The sequence below is a fragment of the Nannobrachium achirus genome (genome assembly GCF_963921795.1).
Source record: "Nannobrachium achirus genome assembly, chromosome: 8".
Taxonomy (NCBI): Eukaryota; Metazoa; Chordata; class Actinopteri; order Myctophiformes; family Myctophidae; genus Nannobrachium; species Nannobrachium achirus.
In genome coordinates this window covers 23,639,954-23,655,579 of record NC_137817.1, presented here as the reverse complement: position 1 = coordinate 23,655,579, position 15,626 = coordinate 23,639,954, and the positions used below count along the sequence as shown (strand labels likewise).

At 43.4% G+C, this 15,626-nt stretch overlaps 1 protein-coding gene across 1 annotated transcript in view; it reads left to right on the top strand.

The window, feature by feature from the left end:
- veph1 (ventricular zone expressed PH domain-containing 1) overlaps positions 1-15,626 on the top strand; it is a gene marked incomplete at both ends in the record, with an annotated part of 168,229 nt that overhangs the window by 60,810 nt on the left and 91,793 nt on the right. Inside the window, 2 exon segments of the mRNA XM_080731032.1 lie at positions 2,178-2,341; positions 8,441-8,650. Of these exon segments, the coding sequence (XP_080587158.1) occupies positions 2,178-2,341; positions 8,441-8,650 (374 nt within the window).

Sequence of the window (15,626 nt, the reverse complement as noted above, 5' to 3'; positions counted from 1 at the left end):
ACTGCCGGTCGTGCGGCAGTGTCTGCTGCTGCAGTTCCGCGGCAGGTGCCGGTGCCAGAGAATGTATTCGCTCTTTCTACTATTCTGTCTTTGTTTCTGTCTAATAAAATATATTAGCTCTAATTACCAACACTTTATTTCTTATTCTGTCTTATTATGTCTTATTATGTCTTAAAGTGTACTGTAAAAGAGGATGGGACCGAAAAAAACATCAGACAGTCGGAAAACTAAATAAAAAAAGAAATGGTATTATTTACTGTAGAAAGGTCAGGGGAGGTAAGGATAGACTTTGTCTTTTTTACCAGTTTCGAGTTGCAGTCACCTGTAAGTGACTTTTCAGAGCGGTTTTAAACGAGGGTAGGGATTTACACTCCTTTAAGGCATTTTGTAGGGTGAACCACATTTTTGCATCATAGCTGGAGAAAAAATGTAACCTTGACCTGAATCCAAACTAATTGGACTCTGAGCTGGGTGTGACTGCACACAGAAATCGATGCACACAGGATAAATCAATCATCCTTCTGTCATGACAGTAATTCCATCTGCTCTGGCTTGTAACATCTTGTGTCTCTCTACAATAAATGTGTTTGAAACATTGTCTCTGAGTGTCAGAGGAACGCAAGCCCCAGAGGTGGCATGGCGGAAACGACTTGCAATATTAGGATATTAATACTACTACAGTGTCAGCATGAGTCATGATGTGTAAGTCACTGTTACATAGAGATGTACGCCCTACGGCTGCAGTACTTATGTTACTTTCGAGCAGCGGTTCCGGAGAGACCCCCAGGGGGAGTGAGAGAGATTTTGTGAAGATGTGTGACACAATTATATACAGTATAAACTAACTTTATCTGTAAATATTTCTTGAAACAAATCTAGAAAATGGATTAGGGTGTAACTGAGTGTAACTGATTAACAGCTGAGAATGTGAACACCTCAACTCCTTTTTTTTCTTCAAATGATGTATAGTTTATCAAGTAATTAGTTGCAACCGTAGGTCGCAGTTTACTATCAGAACCGTCACAGCTTGTCCGTAGACGTCCGTCCGGATGTGTACACTTTTTTACGGTCTATGGGTTTGACGCTCTGACATCATGCTCTGACATCACTGTGATGTCAGGGGAACCAATCTTATCAGAATGGGTTTGCTGCTCTGACATCACACTCTGGCTTCACTGTGATGTCACACTAACAGAATCCCTTTTATGCCCATATATGGAGTTCCCTGATGTCATCAATATTAAGCCCCTATCTAACAGGACTTCATATGGGAATGCCCATATATGGAGGCCACATCGGCCACATACCACACTAACAGAATCCATATATGGCCAAGACAGCCCATATCTGTGTGGCTGGTTCTACAGACAGGGATCTCCATTAATGGGCATAAAAGGGTATGATGTCAGATGTCATAAACATCTAGGACTTTTACATAACGAATAACTGAGTAAGCATGTTTGGGCTCTCACAACATATCTCCATATTCAGTACATGGATCTCCATATATGGGTAACTGGTCCGATATACACCACTGCCCAGATGGCCAAGAATTGTCGCATGTCGCCCTGAGGTGACTTACTAGTATATACTAGAAGTTCGGTCCGCTATGCGGCTCTCTCACTTATGTTGTAATGCGTAGTTATGTACATGTAGTGAGTAAGGAAGGTGGTTTGAGTAATGAGTACAGCACGTGGACAATTGAGTATAAATTCATATGGGCAGTTGTTGATGGAAATGAGATAGCGTTGTTGTTAGATGTCAGTATGTAGTATCGAACATTAACAGTGAAGCAGTAATTAGGAGCATCTGTGTGTTGTTTCAGGGGGGAAATGGCAAGGATCTGTTGAAGAATGAAGGTCTGGTTGTAGATGGAATCTGAAGAACTCCTGAAGAGTCACATTGCCTCTGGCTGAACTTGCATTGACATTCAGGATGGGATTGTCGATGCTAAAGCCAGCATCTCCATGTGGCAAGATCAAGGGATAGGCAGCTGGGTCATACATAGGGTGGAGTGAATTGATCCCTTTATTATGTCCATATATGGAGAACGCTGACAGCATCAGTAGGGGGTTTGTGGCCTAATACATATCAAACTGGGGGTCCTTGAAATGAAAACTCCTAGTGATGAAAGAAATGCTGACTGTATGTCTCTCTGTCTTCCATGACTCCTACAGGTAACCACATGCTGTTGCGAGTGTTGCCATCAGTCTACCCCAAACAACCAGATGTCATCCACCATCACCTAGGCAACCTGACGGCCATGATGTCACAGCTGGACTCCCCGGAGCAGCAGCACTTGATCAGGCTCATCCAAATGGTTGCTGAGCAACACCCACTGGTGAGTGTTGCCTGTGCATGTGGTTGCATTTTACATCAAATGGACCTTTGGGTGTGTGTGTGTGTGTGTGTGTGTGTGTGTGTGTGTGTGTGTGTGTGTGTGTGTGTGTGTGTGTGTGTGTGTGTGTGTGTGTGTGTGTGTGTGTGTGTGTGTGTGTGTGTGTGTGTGTGTGTGTGTGTGTGCGCGCGCGTGTGCGTGCGTGCGTGCGTGCGTTCGTGCTTGCGTGTGTGTGTGAGACCACATGTACCCACAAGTATAGAATAATTTGAGAAATAGACAATCGTCACCCCAAAAACAACTTTTTTTTCCTATCGATTACTCACCCCATGGAGACTTGAATTCATGGAGACATGTTTGTTGTTGTTGTTTTTTTTTTATATATATAATTTGCAGCGGTGGTTCCCTACACAAAGAGCCTGCTTTGTTCCCTTTGGAGAATGTCCTCAAATTAGGACAAAAACTAAAGAATATCCATGAATTCAAGTCTCCATGGTTTGGGAGTGAACAATCATTTAGGAGACGTCACATCAAGAACTGTGTTCCAAAAAAATTAAAATGAGATTGGCGATTTTACTTTATGGATATGAAGCATCAACTGACAGTGAAAAGGCACTCGTTTATCCAAATAACTAGAAAATCAACACTTTGCTAGCCGAAATAGAATGGCTGTTGATAGATTAGCCGTGAAATTTCTATTATTGTATTATGATCTGAGACATAATATTATGTTTATAAACATGAGCCCGCCACCCCTCCTTCTTGGACGGCGCTGTTGTTTTTTCTTTTTTTTCAATCCCCAGGTCGTTAGCTCACCGTGATTATCTGGATCTCCATTGGGATAGAGTGGTAGTTTTGGCCGAGGCATCTTCTCCCCGTGCGCTTCGCGTGCACGATCCGTGCGCATATAATCCAAGCATATAATCCAAGAATGACTGAACAGTCGACGTGACCATTTTGGCTAGCTTAGCCCTTAGCACTCCAGCTATGCTAATGTTATCGTCTAAACAGTAAACAGACGGCTGCTGGGAAGCCTCTGGAAGGAATGGACCTGACGTCACTTCTGCTTCATGTCAGACGAGCCATGCGCTATCGATGGACGAATGGTGACTAGGGAAGGTTAGACGATCGCCGATTTTCGGATAAAAATCATTTATTTCGTTTTTAATGACCCAGTACGGTAAAAGACGGCGCGGCTTAGACTCCTTGGCTTGCTCAGATGTCCGGTATATTCCGGTTTTAATATTAAGGGGCTCCCCGTGGCTTAAAAATGACTATATGTCGCATTACACATAATACATAATCAGCATCACCCCGTGTTGTATTGATTTTTTTTCTTCTGTAAGAGAATGGGGTTGTCAGTTCTCAGTTGTTTCATCAAACAAACTAAATAGTAACACACTCATAACTGATATAATTATATCTAAGGAGAATCTAAGGAATCTCAGGAATGTTTTTTGGACCAATAACAGAGCTTCTCACAGATTCCAGAATATTTTTGTGGAGGAAGAGATAAATGTGTCACAGAGATACAGAAAAATAAGTAATCAGCAAAAAATCTGCTTATGTCAGCAGAAAACTGCTTACATCAGCTTTAATAGTGCCTTTGTGCACTGTGCATTCGCACATGCCTATAGCTCTTCTTTTTCTTTTTTTTTTTGGCCAAGTTGCAACACTGGCGCTTGTCCACATGTTACTGAAAACTTGCCCAGAGTTGTTGATATTGCCATGGCTGGAAATGAACCAGTGTCATAGCGGTGTAAATCACTTCAGCAGCAGCGAGGAAACGGAGCGGTGCTTTTTCGCAGAAAGCATTACGCAGCAGGAGTTCCCAGATGTCCCATGTTGGAATGTTATACACTTTTTCTCAGACTCATGTGGAACATATTGGAGAAGGGAACGGAGCAGGGAAAGTACCAAGCATACAGCACATGTTGCAGTCTGACCATGCCTTTTATCTGTGTATGTGTGTGTGTGTGTGTGTGTGTGTGTGTGTGTGTGTGTGTGTGTGTGTGTGTGTGTGTGTGTGTGTGTGTGTGTGTGTGTGTGTGTGCGTGCGTGCGTGCGTGCGTGCGTGCGTGCGTGCGTGCGTGCGTGCGTGCGTGCGTGCGTGCTCATGTGCGTGCGTGCTCATGTGCGTGTGCACACAAATGTCCCCCAATTTATAGCAGAATATCGTCGTTGTCGGGTGAAAACCTTTTATGCCCAAAACCGTTTGTTTTGCATTTAGCGTTCTAAAAATTATTTAAACTAGTGAAAACAGCCGATCTACAAGCACACAACGCCTCGTACCGCGAGGCGTTGTGTGCTTGTAGATCTGCTGTTTTCACTACTTTTGTGCGACGGCCTTGTATGGTGAAGCAGGCTTTGCCTTGCGAAAGAACGTACACATTTGAAACTTGGAGATACGAGGTTTCCGCCCGACAATGACGATATGAGAAATAGACATTGTGAGGACACTTTTACTGGTCATCACATGAATGATTATTGTCTTAGGGTAAACACAAATCTACAAGTTGTGCAAGCTTGCAGATTTTATTCTTGGCTTTAGAGTTGGGGTTAAAAATTGCACAAACATTATGTCCTCAGAAGTCTGTTAATTTGTGCGCGCGACCGTGCGTGTGTGCGTGCATACGTACGTGCGTGCACGTGTGTGTCTGTTAGTGTGTGTCATAACTAGAGGAAATGAGTAGTGCGGATAGAGCACTATAGGCTTGAGCTGGCCTGATGAAAGGAGAGCGCGGTCAGAGAGAGTTGAAATCACAGAGGAGCAGGAGATATGTGACAGCTCATTTGGACTTCTATGCCATTTTGTTTCTCTAGGGTGGTCACGTACTCTACCTCATTTCATTCTCTCTCACTCGCACACACACCAATGTGCACACTGCACACACATAACAGCCAGCCAGCCAGGCAGGCACCAGGAAACATCATAATAATGCCCGCACACAAACACACACACACACACACACACATACACACAAGCACACAACCACCATAAAACCAGTTTAATTCTCTGTGAATTGAGTCAAACATCCCAATCGTAGAGTCAATGCTCAATGTCCTGAGAAATGCTTACATTTTCTCTGATCCTTCTGCGCAGAGTGACTCAACACATTACCTCCGGGTTGAGTAATCTCAGTTCAACCCTGGGTCTCTTAGCTTTAATTGAATTCCTTGGGTTTAAAACCACTTTGGTACATTTCTACTTCTGACCAAATCATTCATACCTGCCAGCCGTTTTTTTCCCGGCATCCTCCCATAATTTTAACCTTCAACCTTACAGTCATCCCGCTTAACAATTTTTCCATAAATATCCTGTTATTTTAAACGTTCCTCTAAAACGGGAAATCCCAAAGTGGACTCTTCTTATTGTGTGTGACCTGATCTGTGGTTGGGAATAGCTTTGCTTCCCTGTTTTGTATTTTGTTTAACAACCGGGAATTCCCAACGTGGATCATTTTTATTGTATTGAGTACTGTTTGATGAATGAACTGGGCTGAATTATCATGGAATCGGAATGAACTTTTTTGTGTCTATTTTGTGAACGTGGTCTAACCAGTACTTAAAATAAATGAACAAATAGACCCGCTCCCAACCTTTTGGGGAAAATATAGCGGAAATTAAGTGAACAATGTGCGCCGCAAAACAACAACCCCCCCACCATTGGTATTTGAAAACGGTCCCTTATTTTCAAACGTTGGCAGATATGGACTACATCAGTCACTCTCCTTTTCATTGTTAGTCATCGTTAGCCATGTTAGCCACATAGCTGGAGAAAAACATCAACTTGTTTGTGCTTGTATAGTAACAGTCTGGCTTCAGAGAGTCCCATTCCACAGATACATGCCAGTCTGGCTTCAGAGAGTCCCATTCCACAGATACATGCCTCATCTATTTGAATGATTACATCAAACGTGAAATTCACGATGGCAAATATTGCGGCATGGTCATGCTGGACCTCCAGAAGGCATTTGACACCGTCGATCATTCTATTCTGATTGAAAAACTCAAAGCTATTGGTCTCGATAGCACAGCAGTGAGATGGATGCACTCTTACTTGGTGGGGAGGGAACAGATGGTGGAAGTCAACGGAACCCTGTCCCCCCCCCTCCCAGTAAACTGTGGAGTACCTCAAGGGAGTATACTAGGACCACTGTTGTTCTTAATATACGTAAACGACATGTCATCTGCTTGTGACTGCAATCTGTTTCTGTTCGCGGATGACTCGGCTCTCCTAGTCTCCGGCAGAGACTTATTGCAGGTTGAAAAGGCCCTTAACTGTGAACTTAACAAGATCTGCACCTGGCTCAATGACAACAGACTCTCAATTCACCTAGGCAAAACTGAATGTATCCTCTTTGGATCTAGTCAGAAACTTAGCCTAGTTGAGAACTTCACAATTAAAGTAGGTGACACTGTGATAGAAAGAAAAAACTACATCTGCTACCTGGGTTGCATCCTGGAGGCTAACCTATCCAGTGAAAAAATGACCACCAAGGTAATCAATAAAGTCAACCAACAAATTCGCTTCTTGCAAAGGGTTGCCCCGCTGATCAATACTAAATCCCGAAAGACACTAGGAGGAGCTCTCATTGGGCCCCTCATTGATTACGGAGTCCTTGTCTGGTATCGCGACGCCCCAGCCGCCTTAAAGTTAAAGCTTCAAACAGCCCAAAACAAACTAATTAGGGTTGTGCTTGGTTTCCCTCCTCTGACCCACCTTACCGATCATCACCACGAAAGCGTGGGATGGCTCAAAGTAGCTGACAGAGTACAGCATCTTGCAATGGGCCTGGTGTACAAGATACACTACACCTCCAAGATTCCCATGTACCTGACAAACTACTTCTTAAAGGTCAAGGATGTTCACGACCACAACACCAGAGGCAGCTCCACTAATCATCATCAACGTAGATTTAACACTAAACAAGGCTCTAACTCGTTCTCCTGCTACACCATCAACATGTGGAACGCCCTTCCTCAAGCCCTAAAGGAGAGCAAATCCCTAGCCTCCTTCAAAATTGGTATGAAAAGTCACCTTCAGACAGCTGCTACCCGTGACTTGTAAATAGACTAAGCCCCCATGCCCCCCCCCCCCCCTTCTTTTTTTATTATTCTTTTTTCTGCCTTTGTATTTGATGTTATGCTTTTGAAACTGATATTATCCTAGATAAAGTACTATGTTCTATCCGTCTGTCTTTCAATGTTATATGAGATACTTAAAGTGTGGTTCCTGTGGAAATAAGCCTCGGCTTTCTAGGATCTCCTTTTAGTTGACCTTGTACCAGTGATTTGTACTGTCATGAAACTGTACTTTTTTCTATTGCAAACTTCTAATAAATTCTTCAATCAATCAATCAATCAAAACATTCTAGCTGTCCCATGCTGTCAACCTTAACTATTCCACTGGTGATGGAACCACAATGGGACACCAGCCTAGCTAGTGTCGAACCCTGACATGCGCACGCACGCACGCACACACACACACACACACACACACACACACACACACACGCACACACGCACGCACGCACGCACGCACGCACGCACGCACGCACACACACACACACACACACGCTCACAATCATGCACAGGCACACACGCACGCACGCACCCCTCAGAATCAGATAATGAGGCTGAAATGCCCAGTGACTGATTTTATCCAGACAGTTCTAGAGTCAGCCCTTTGTGTGACTATCAGTCACTCCTTCAGTCAGGCTGCTCATTTCAGTCCAAGTTCACTCCTCTCACCTGCTGACATCAGCACACTCACACACACATAGGCATGTGATGTTGCAAAAGGTCTGCCTGTGCGTGTGCGTGCGTGCATGTGTGCGTGCATGTGTAGGCAGACACTGTGCAGTGTTGGTGCACGCATTTCTCAACAAGAAAATTATTAAACGTTGACCCTTCTCTCATTCTCTCTCTCTGTCCTGCCCACTCCCTCTCTCCAATCCCCCCCCCTCTCTCTCTCTCTCTCTGTCTCTCTCTCTCTCTCTCTCTCTCTCTCTCTCTCTCTCTCTCTCTGTCTCTCTGTCTCTCTCTCTGTCTCTCTCTCTCTCTCTCTCTCTCTCTCTCTCTCTCTCTCTCTACTTTAAGATGCTGAGCCCACAGGTCCCCTCGCTGGTTGGTTACCTAGGGGACCACTCGCTGACCGAGGCCCTGCTGGGTGCGCTGGTGGACGTGTCCCAGGCCAGCCCTTCCTCTCTGGTCAGCTTCCTACCAGCTCTGAGGACGGTGGGACAGCAGTGTCCTGCCCTGCTGGGTCACATAGCCAAGATCCATGGAGCTGTGGCCATTATTAATGAGGTAGAGTGATGTATCAGTTACAATTTATCCACCTGTTTCCGCGGGAGTTTACTGGAGATTATTTGGACCTGTTTGGACCACACTTCCGGTTTAACAGCAGACATACAAGCTCACGTCGCGTCGCAGATGCAGCCTGTTGTTAGCTTGTAAATCACACTCGGCTGCGGCGCCGGAAGCTCGGTACAGCGTTTGCGCAGTGCACTATGGGGCGTTGGAAACTCGTGGATAGAAATCTCTTATCTCCATGTTTGAACTTTTTGTGTTTTTTTCCCCCCCGCAAATGATATATTATCCGAAGCGACTTATATGCCATGTAAACACAAAAGCACAAACACGAAAGGTAAACACATCATCAAATGCAGAGAAACAGTGTAGTGCCTCAGGATCACAAGTAATCCAAGAACCTAGCATCAGTCTAAACAATGTACTATCAAATGAACAATCTGTACGTTGATGGGAAGTATATTGTACTGTGGTTACCCACCAAATGCTTTCATCCAGTGGTTCTCACACTTTTTGATTTCAAGGACCTCTATAACTCTGAGAGCATACCGTACAAATGGCGGGTCCATTTGGAATCTATTTGTACGCTCCGCTCCTGTTAGGGTCCATATGGAACCCCCTCAAGGAACCCTGAGTGTCTCTGGACTCCCACTCTGAGAACCATTACTGCTTTCAATGAAACCTAGCGTCCATATTCTGGGGGTGATGATGTTCTGCAAAAATGTCTGATTTACAAGCTGACAACCCCTCACAGCGCGATGTTTTGTCAGCTATAGATCTGCTATTTCCGGTGAAGATATTATTGTAGAGCCGAGTGAAAACATCATTGGGCCTAAACCTGGGAGGCTCCTGTCAACTAAGTAGAGTTTAAGTGGTTAATAAACTAGACACTGATTTCAACATTTCTGTACTTTTACTATTTCACTATGTCTCAGAGGCAAATGTTATACTTTTACTTCTCTACAATTATTTAAAAACGTTAGTTATTACTTTGCAGATTTTGATTATTATTCATTAACCACTTAGATCCTATATACATTTCGGCCATTTGAAAATGGCATATGTACTGTACAAGCTCACAATGCGTCGTGATGCGACACATTGTGAGCTTGTAGATCTGCAATTTTCAAAAGATTTTTATACATTTGAAAAGTGAAATAGGACATTATGCGTACTTTAAGTACATTTTGATGCCAATACTTTTGTACTTTTACTTTTGCTTTTAGTCCCTGAATTCCGGACTTACTTGTAACAGAGTGTTTGTACATATACAGTACTGTATTGATACTTTTACTGAAGTAAAACAATGTAGTACCTTTTCTACCACTGGCACACACACACACGCACACTGTCTCGGGATTAACGATCAATCAGTAATCGATAAGCATTGGAGTCAGCATTGGACTCATTAGAAGGTGTTGGTGTTGGTGCTTTAATACAGTGGTTCTCAAAGTTGATTCCAGGGACTCTGCAGGTTCCTTTTGGGGGGGTCTAAATTGACCCATACAAGTCTGTAACTCTGACAGTGTACAAATGGAACCAAATGAACCTAACAGGTCCATTTCGTTCCATTTGTACACTGTCATTGTTAAGGGTTGACATTGAAATTTGAAAGTTTGAGAAACACTGCTTTAATACATACCGTAGGTGTGGACATGGGAGAACTACACTGTGTACACTACACACTGGCCTGTGGTACAGTTTAGTTCTGCACATACAGTAGGTGTGGACATGGGAGAAGTACATTGTGTACACTACATACAGGCCTGTGGTACAGTTTACGTAGTTCTGCCTGGAGCACAAGGAATCAGACTGTCATGTTACATAGATCAAGCTGTACCATAAACAAGCTATCAGGCCAGAGAGAGACATAATGGCTCTTACAAGACGCAAAATATCACATATATGGCAATAGATGAACAACATACTGTACATGTACATGTACTGGGATTTACTGGAAATGAATGTTAGATATATCATATAAACAACCACAATAACAATATCATAATTCTTCCTCACACACAGTCATACTCACGCATGCACGGATGCGTGCCCGCCAAACACACGCACGCACGCGCACACACACACACACACACACACACACACACACTCTCATGAAGATCAGATTTGGAAGAGATCATAGAGATTCATCATGTGTGTGTGAACTGTGAAGAGGGCTATAATGGCTGTTGTAATACGTATATTGTCCAGTGTGCACAGTAGAACTCCCAGTGTTAACCACATGAACCCTTGCCTCTCTATTCTCGCTGTGTCATAATAGGTAAATATCCAGCGAGAATTGCCAATCTGCAGTCAAATTCATTTGGTGCAAAGGGAATAAAGTTTAAATACGGAGATACGCACTTTCTGCCCAACAGCATTTGTACAGTCTCTGGGTTAAATCAGTGGTTCTCAACCCCCAAAATAATCATATTTTAACTGGGGACCCCCCCACCCTGGCGAGCACTAAGAGTTGAGGCATTACATTTTGTTTAACATGGTTCTATTGTGAAAATAGCAGATCTACATGCTCACAATGCCTCGCGTTGCGAGGCGTTGTGAGCATGTAGATCGGCTATTTTCACAATTTCTGCCTCTAATATTTGCCATTTGGCCAATGTTTAATTTACATTTTTTACAGATATTAAAAAGTCCTTAAATTGTCACCTTAGAAATGTGCATATACCCTCTATACATTTAAATGTTATCTTTACTGTTGAGAGAGAAAACAGTGTTGCACATTAAGTCAATCATATGGGGACCCCCCCCAAAATAATTTGGGAACCCCCCTGGGTGTCTCGACCCACAGGTTGAGAACCACTGGGTTAAATCAACACTGAGGATTTAGCTTGATGTGTGTCCATCTCTTAATGCTCTCATCCAAGCGAGGTAGAATTACGGACAGTACCAGCCTTGCTACTTCAGTATGTGTGTGTGTGTGTGTCTGGTTTCTCAGGTTGTGTGATGTAGACAAAACATGTTTGTGTCCATCCGGAACATTCACCCTGTCATCGTCCGATGATGAAAAGGTGTGACGGTTAGTGTGGATCTATGTGGGCCATGGTGTTGATACAGACACCGGAACTGTGAGATCCACATGGACTTAGTCTGCTTGGCAAGGAATGCCCTACTTCTGACAACCTCTGTCTCTCTGTCTCTGTCTCTCTCTCTTTCACGCACATGCACATGCACATGCACATGCACATGTAGACACTCACATACTGTACTTTACAAAATACAAATACACACACATAATGTGCAATACGCACCGGGCACAGATACAGTACACACACACACACACACACACACACACACACACACACACACACACACACACACACACACACACACACACAGACACACACACACACACACACACACACACACACACACACACACACACACACACACACACACACACACACGTGCATGGATGTAAACACACACAGCAGGTGTTCAGTTGAATGTGTAGGGAGGGAACATGTGCTCACCTGACTGCTGCTCTCTGTTCTGCTGCCAAGCATAACACGCATGCATGGTGCGCACACACACAATTTTTCATTGCACAGATCAAGGCTGGCCTCTAATATTGATGTATTGACTCCAGCGAACCACCACCCACCCAGCATGCACAGCTCACTTAAGTACTTGAACCCAGGCATCCATATTCTGTGGGAAACATTAGCCATAAATAGCAGGTCCACGAGCTCACAACGTGTCAGGGAATAGTTGTGTAGACCGAAAAAGGCGGTCAAAAACAACAGAGCCAACTCATGTCCAGATTACTAAGTCTAGAGCAGTGTTTCCCAAATGGGGATACGTGTGCCCCTAGGGGTATGCAGAGGTACTACAGGGGGTACTTGAGAGAACATATTTTACTGGTTGTTTAATGGTAAAACATTGACAAATGTATGTGAATGTACGTGCTGCTCCGTTAAGCTTTAAACCAAATTAAGTACGAATTTTACTGTTACTGAATAGAAAACAGTCTACTTATTTTCAACATATTGACGTGAAAACTGGACTTTTTATGTCAGTATTTTCTAGTCAAAATGTTGCTGACAATTAAAGGGCGTACTTGGATTCAGCAATAAGGAAAAGGGGGTACTGAAGCCCAAAAGGTTTGAGAACCACTGGTCTAGAGGGTTTAAAAGGGGAAAGTTAAGTAGCCATCAAATCTCATGTACTGGAGCATTAACACCCAGGGGGAGGTGCTTAATTGGTCTACAGAGTAAACGGGGGAAAGTGAGCTTCGGCTTTAATGGACAAAGTTGTCAAATCAAGAAGGATTCAAGCATTTTATTGTCACATGATGTACTTACAGCACAATGCAGCTGTGGCAACATTGCAGCCATTGGACTTATTGTACTTATTGAGTTACCTCTGTGGACAAATGAATCAATGTGTGGTAAAATAAAATAGAATCAAATAAAAGTGAAAACGACATTGCGCCTGCAGCCCTGCAGCTCTGTATTTAGAGTGACTGAGGCTGCTCAGTCTATACCTCCCTACAAAGCCAGTGCAGTAACTACAAACACTGAAAACTGAAAACTGAAAACAAAAGGGTTTTAAAGTGTTTCAACTGGTCATATATATATACAGTAAGTGATATTACACTAATCTGTTCTTGTGGTCATTGCTTATCCCACAAAATCACAAAGGCTAATAATCTGACCTTGCGACATTTCAGCTCTCTGCAAGCAGATAAAAACAGTACTGATGAGCGTGTGAGCGAGCGCCATAAACCCAGCTCTCCCATTAGAAACAATTAGAAACATACTCTGCGCTCAGGGAAAAAAAACATCTTGGTGGACACGTAAATTGGCCTTTGGCTCTGTGTTGTTTAGAGGAGGCAATCCTTTAATAAGTCATAAAATATGAATTCAAACTGAAATAGTACCCTAAACTGGCAGTAAACCCTTTAAAGCTGCAGTAAGCTTTGGTGAAATGAGCAACAAAAAAAGACCGAGATGAGACGATCAAATCAGACCAACGAAATAGAGATAGGACTCAAGACCAAGATGGGTCTGTACCACTACAGCCCTTGAGTGTTGCTCTGTAGAATTGTTGGCACTATACCAATTCAACACTTTCTGTTTGGTAGGAATCAAACCCTAAACCTCACTCCATCCAAGTTACAGCATTTTCCTTTTTTTTTTTTTTTTCAACTGCACTGTGCAAACAAGGCCTTATTACGGCAGCTGTCTGGGCTTTACCTGGGTTGAAGTACTGTACCAATAATCAAACTGCCATTTGCCTTCAGGAGTGAATTATACTTTCTATTAGTTTATTTAACTTTCCCCACGTGAGAGTGATGGTTCTGTGAGTAGCACGTACTGTACAGTAGTTACACACTAAGGACTGAGAGAGTGTTTGCAGAGATCTCCAGAGAGCCAAACAGAGGAAGGGAGCACAGGCGTGTGTGTGTACTTGTATTACTATACTTGTGAGGGCCGAAAGTCCCTGAAATTATAGTTGAATTTGAGAAAGAGACATGTTAGTACTGTTTTTCTGGTCCGTACAAGAAAAATTGTTGTTTTATGGTTAAAGATCTTTATATATGGCTTTACGGTTTGGAAAAGATTCAGGTCTGGGGTTAGCATTAGGTAGTTAGAGGTTAGGTTAAGGAATTATGGTTAGAGTTATGACTGATTTATTCTTTGTTGCGCAAAGGAAAATAGCTGATATAAGCTCACAACACTGGATCAGTTTTCAGCTATTTTCAGCTATTTACGATGCTGTCCTAAAATGTTGATGTCTCCGCAAGTATAGTAATGTGTGTGTGTGTGTGTGTGTGTGTGTGTGTGTGTGTGTGTGTGTGTGTGTGTGTGTGTGTGTGTGTGTGTGTGTGTGTGTGTGTGTATGAGGTGACAGGAGGACAGAGTCTGAGAGCTCCCAGTCTATCTCCCTAGGGGTGCATTTAAGGCAGTTTAACAGCAATTTGGGGGAAATTAAGGCACAGGGAAAGAAAGATACACATGCCTGTGTTTAGATGGGACGTGATCCCTTATGCGCACCCACACACATACACACACACACACACACGCACAGACGTGTGTGTGTGATCACAGAATGGAAATGGTTATGAAATCTTCTGGTACTTAAGGTCTTAGCCAATCGCTTCCTTCAAGAGGGCCCTTTCTCCGCAATTTTCATGTCCAAAAAATTGCCAACCCCCCCACACACACACACACTGAGACATATGAACACACATATGAAGTTCACGTGATGTAAATACAATTACACATATCAGCCGACACACACACACACACACACACACACACACACACACACACACACACACACACACACACACACACACACACACACACACACGCACGCACACACACACACACACACACACACACACACACACACAAGACTCCCAAAGCCACTCTCGCAAACACGCTGTTGGTTGGATCGCACTGTTGTGTCTTTCATCACATCGGAGACGTTCGGAAAATAATGGCTCCAATTTCTGGGAAATGCCTCTGCTAAGACCTCCTAGGGATGGTAGAGGAGTGAGTCCTGTGTTTGTGCCCGGACTCAAAAGCACACACGCACGCACGCACGCACGCACATACACACACACACTGTTGGCCGGACACCTTGTATGTCCAAATGTTTACTAGGAATTGTAGTTCTTGTTAATGTTTTTTTATTGGTTAAATATTTTATCACTTTAAACCAGATTGTTTTCTTCCAGAGAAGCTACAATAGGAGATCTACAAACACGTCACTTCCCGTTCCCAGTAGTAGTAGTAAAGTATAACATGTATGAAAAATAGGAATAAAAAGAGATATAAGGTTTTTGCCCGATAGCAAAGATATTCAAGCACATGCAGTTAAACACACGCACTCACACACGCACGCACACACACACACACACACACACACACACACACACACACACACACACACACACACACACACACACACACACACACACACACACACACACACACACACACAC